The 5,144-nt window shown below is 55.2% G+C and overlaps 1 protein-coding gene across 1 annotated transcript in view; it reads right to left on the reverse strand.

The window, feature by feature from the left end:
• Positions 1 to 5,144, reverse strand: part of PNPLA6 (patatin-like phospholipase domain containing 6) — a 40,489-nt gene that overhangs the window by 10,761 nt on the left and 24,584 nt on the right. The window contains exons 16-20 of the mRNA XM_011982057.1: positions 1,951 to 2,156; positions 1,633 to 1,764; positions 1,422 to 1,545; positions 963 to 1,076; positions 639 to 714 (exon numbers count right to left, since the gene is read on the reverse strand). Of these exons, the coding sequence (XP_011837447.1) occupies positions 639 to 714; positions 963 to 1,076; positions 1,422 to 1,545; positions 1,633 to 1,764; positions 1,951 to 2,156 (652 nt within the window). The remainder of the gene's footprint in view (positions 1 to 638; positions 715 to 962; positions 1,077 to 1,421; positions 1,546 to 1,632; positions 1,765 to 1,950; positions 2,157 to 5,144) is intronic.

Raw genomic sequence — 5,144 nt, forward strand, 5'->3', positions numbered from 1 at the left:
AGCTTGCAGTGAGCCGAGATCGCGCCACTGCACTCCAGCCTGGGCGACAGAGCGAGATGCCATCTCAAAAAAAAAAAAAGAAAGAAAAAAAAAAAGAAAAAGAAAAAGAAAAAGAAAGAAAAAAAAGAAAAGAAATTTCTGTAGAGACGGGTGGTCCTACTGTGTTGCCCAGAGTGGTTTCAAACTCAATCTCCTGGGCTCAAGCAAGCCTCCTGCCTCAGCTTCCCAAAATGCTGAGATTACAAGCGTGAGCCATCACGCCCGGCCTTGCCATCATATTCTGATCTAGGACTCCCTTTCTCTCTACATCCAAGCCATGGACTTCCCCAGCAAGCCCTGACTCCCGGGCAGACTCCGCCGCCTAAGACTCCATCCCTGGCACCACTGATTCACTTTCCAGCCCATTAACTAGCACGCCTGCGGTCAAGGACTCTGTTTCCCAGCATGCTCAGGAACACGAACTCCATTTCCCAGCATGCACTGCACCTCGGTCCTACTTCGGGTTTGAAACCCGCAGGGGCATGATTTCTTCGCGGAACTCCATTTCCCAGCATCCCTCAGGAAGAAGGCGTCCCTCCCAGCATGCTCTGGACGCGGGACTACATCTCCCAGCACGCTCCGGGCCGGCCGGCTCTCACCTGGGAAGGGACCTTGCAGCTGCTGCAAATTTCCTAGAATTTTCTGGCTCAGCAGGTGGATAAGACGGGTCACAACCTGGGGGCGTTGGAGGCCGGCATTTCAGTGAGACCCGGGAAGCAGCTGTCCAGGTCCCACCTCTCCCTCCTCTGCCGGGGCTCCTGGGTCCCCGTTACCTGAGTCCCACCCCCAAGAGCCCCGCCCTTACTCTCTCGCCCTGGCACCTCCCTCGGCCCCCGTTCCTCCGGAAGCCCCTCCCACACACTAGGCCCGGTTCCCCCGGGGTCCAGCCTCCGCCCCTCTGCCCCGCCCACAACAGGGCGTACCTGCGGGTACCGGCGTTTGATGTGACCCAAGGTGCCCTCGGGAAGCTTGGCCAGCTCCGTGTCTCGCACCGCGTGCACCGTCGTGGCTCGCGGCTGCCGGGTCAGCGCCTCCACCTGGGGAGCAGTGTGCATAATTGAGGCTGCTTGGGTGGGGAATGGGGAGGCCGAAGATTGGTGGAGAGGGGGCTGTACTGCCCCATCTAGGGCTCCCCTGCAATGGGGGTGCAGGGAAGCAAGCCTCGCTCGCTACCCATTAGAGGTCCGAGAAGAGGGAGAGGACAGGGATACACGACAGGCGGAATCCCCTTTTCCGACGAAATGAGGTCTGGGAGGGGAGGGGACTGGGTGACGTCAGAGGTCGGGAGCTGCATTCACCACTTTACCCGGGATGATGTGTGTGTGTTGTGTGGGGATTGGCCTGGAAAAGGCCAGAGGTCAGTGGGTGGGGGCCGCGCTCACCACGCCGATGAGGTCGCCGCGGCCGTACTCGCCCACCAGCTCCTTCTTGCCACTGCCTCGCTGGATCACGCTACGCAGCCGCCCATTGAGCACGATGTAAGTGCAGTCGGAGCGGTCCCCCTGCCTGAGTGGGCGTGGAGATCAGCAAGGTCTGACCACCCCCAAGTCCCCACCCCTAGGCCGGGCCTGAGCAGCGTGGTGGAAGCTGCACCTGTACAGCGCGCGTCCGGCCTCCACTGCCGTCCAGTCGATGGCGAAGTCCATCTGGCGTACGAAGGGCGACATCCTGGCTGCCACCGTGTGCGCCGCGCTCAGCACCACACTGGGCTGTGCGCGCATGATCCTGCAGGGATAGACTTGGGATGAAAGAGGAAGGCCTCAAAATTGCCCTACACCGGCGCCGGGAGGCCAGATCTGGGGGGTCCCTTCTGCTTTTCCAGGAGTGAGGTTGAGGGATGAGGTCCTGGCCACTCTCACGGGTTGGGGGTCCTCCGAGTGCCACCCCCACTCCAACCTCAGGCCGTCATACTCATAGAAGTCGGACTTGGAGATCCGCAGGAAGGTGCAGTCGCGCTGGGCTCGCAGCGTGAAGATGAGAGGTTCGCCAGTGAGCACCGCCAGCTGCCCCACCAGCTCCCCGGGCTGCGCTACAAACAGGCACACGTCCTCCGCCTTGTCAATCATGCGCTGGTACACGTGCAGGCAGCCCCAGAGCACGAAGTGCAGGCTCACGTCCTGTGTGGGCAGGGGATGTGATGAACACAGAACCCGGACAGCGTGGACCCCCAGCTCAGGTCAACGTGCTCCACAGAAAAACATTAAAGAAGGAAGGAAGGGTTAAGAAAAACACGAAGGCGCAGGACGCGGTGGCTCAAGCCTGTAATCCCAGCACTTTGGCAGGCCGAGACGGGCGGATCACGAGGTCAGGAGATCGAGACCATCCTGGCTAACACGGTGAAACCCCGTCTCTACTAAAAACACAAAAAACTAGCCGGGCGAGGTGGCGGGCGCCTGTAGTCCCAGCTACTCGGGAGGCTGAGGCAGGAGAATGGCGTAAACCCGGGAAGCGGAGCTTGCAGTGAGCTGAGATCCGGCCACTGCACTCCAGCCTGGGCAACAGAGCGAGACTCCGTCTCAAAAAAAAAAAAGAAAAAAAAGAGAAAAATACGAAGGCGCAGGACGTGGTGGCTCACGACTATAATCCCAGTGCTTTGGGAGGCCGAGGCAGGGGAGTCATTTGAGGCCAGGAATTCGAGACCAGCCTGGCCAACGTGGCGAAACCCGTCTCCACTAAAATAAAAAAATTAGGTGGGCGTCGTAGCACATGTCTGTAATTCCAGCTACTCAGGAAGCTGCGGCAGGAGAATTGCCTGAATCTGGAAGACGGAGGCTGCAGTGAGCTGAGATCATGCCACTGCACTCCAGCCTGGGCGACATAGCGAGACTCCCTTTAAAAAAAAAAAAAGGCCGGGTGCGGTGGCTCACGCCTGTAATCCCAGCACTTTGGCAGGCCGAGACGGGCGGATCACGAGGTCAGGAGATCGAGACCATCCTGGCTAACACGATGAAACCCTGTCTCTACTAAAAATACAAAAATTAGCTAGGCATGGGGGCTGTGCCTATAATCCCTGCTACTCGGGAGGCGGAGACAGGAGAATTGCTTGAATCTAGGAGGCAGAGGTTGCAGTGAGCCAAGATTGCACCACTGCACTCCAGCCTGGGCGACAGAGCGAGACTCCGTCAAAAAACAAAAAAAAAAAAATAGAGTTGGCTTATAACCCAGCAATTCAACTCCTAGGTATATACCCAAGAGAAATGAAAACATATGTCCAAGCACTTTGGGAGGCCAAGGTGGGAGGATCACTTGAGCCCAGGAGTTCGAGACCAGCCTGGGAAACATAGTGAGACCCCACCTTTAAAAAAAAAAATAAAACATATGTCTACACAGAAACCCTTACATAAGACTAGGTGCAGTGACTCATGCCTGTAATTCTGGCACTTTAGGAGGCTGAGGCAGGTGGATCACCTGAGGTCAGGAGTTCGAGACCATCCTGGCCAACATGGCGAAACCCTGTCTCTACTAAAAATACAAAAATTAGGCGGGCATGGCCGGGTGCGGTGGCTCATGCCTGCCTCAGCTTCCTGTGTAGCTGGGACCACAGGCATGTGCCACCATGCCTGGCTAATTTTGTTTGTTTTTTGTAGAGACTGGGTTTTGCCGTGTTGCCCAGGCTGATCTTGAACTCCTGGACTCAAGAGATCCTCCCACCTTGGCCTTCCAAAGTGCTGGGATTACAGGCGTGAGCCACTGCGCCCAGTCTAAAGTATATACTTTAAATGGGTAAACTGTATAATACATGAATTATAGCTCAATAAAACCATTACACCCCCCCCAAAAAAATATTGTTCCACTTGAGGCTCACCGACTCCCTTTTTTATTTCTTAGAGATCAACCTATTTCTTCCCACCACACAACATTTGTACAAGCTCTTCCTTCTGCCTAGAATGACCTTTCCAACAACTACATCCAGTTTGTTCCTCCCCCTCCTTCCTTCTTAGGTCATGGCCTTAGAGGTGCCACCCTGTCTAAGCCAGACTTTGTAGTGCCAAGATCATCTCCTTTGTAGCACTAAGCACTTATGATTTTACAAGAATTTGTGTAATCCTTTGAGTCATGTCTCTCAGAATACTGTGGGCTGCCCAAGGGCAGGGACCACTTAAGGGCTTTCCCTGCCCACATTTGTTTTTGTTTTTGTTTTTTTGAGACAGGGTCTCACTCATTGCCCAGGCTGGAGTCCTGGGGTGCGATCTCAGCTCACTGCAACCTATCTCCTGGGTTCAAGCGATTCTCCTGCCTCAGCCTCTCGAGTAGCTGGGACTACAGGCGTCTGCCACCACGCCTGGCTAATTTTTGTATTTTTAGTAGAGATGGGGTTTTACCATGTTAGCCAGGATGGTCTCGAACTCCTGACCTCAAGTGATCCGCTCACCTCGGCCTCCTAAGGTGCTGGGATTACAGGCGTGAGCCACCGTGCCCAGGCCTTTTCCTGCCTGTTGTCCAGCTGGCAGCACACGGTTCGGGATGGGGCAAATGCTGGGTAAACACATGTTTCTTTCTTCTTTGGGTAGCTTGACCAGCTAGACACCTTCCTGTTCCACCCCTTTATAAATAAGGAACTGAAACTGCCCAGAAATGGAGAGATTCCTTCTTTATCCACCACACCAACTTGTCTGGCACCCAGTGAAGCTCCACCTGCCAAAACGCTGCAGGGACCCCTGGGTGAGGTGCAGTCCCAGGAGATATAAACACATGCTGGAACCTTCTAAGACAGAATTTCCAGACTGTGGCCAGGCACGGTGGCTCATGCCTGTAATCCCAGCACTTTGGGAGGGTGAGGCGAGTGGATCACTTGAGGCCAGGAGTTTGAGACCAGCCTGGCCAACACAGTGAAACCCTGTCTCTACTGAAACTACAAAAATTAGCCAGGTGTGGTGGCACATGCCTGTAGTCCCAGCTTCTAGGGAGGCTGAGGTGGGAGAATCGCTTGAATCCGGGAGACGGAGGTTGCAGTGAGCCAAGATCGCACCACTGCGCTCCAGCCTGGGCAACAGAGCAAGACTTCATCTCAAAAAAAAAAAAAAAAGTTTCAAGGAGAAGCACAGGAAAGCAGGGGGTCCCTAACAAAAGTCCTGCCAACCCAGAGAAGCTCTGAGGGGCTGCAG

The sequence above is a fragment of the Mandrillus leucophaeus genome, unplaced genomic scaffold, assembly GCF_000951045.1.
Source record: "Mandrillus leucophaeus isolate KB7577 unplaced genomic scaffold, Mleu.le_1.0 Scaffold234, whole genome shotgun sequence".
Taxonomy (NCBI): domain Eukaryota; kingdom Metazoa; phylum Chordata; class Mammalia; order Primates; family Cercopithecidae; genus Mandrillus; species Mandrillus leucophaeus.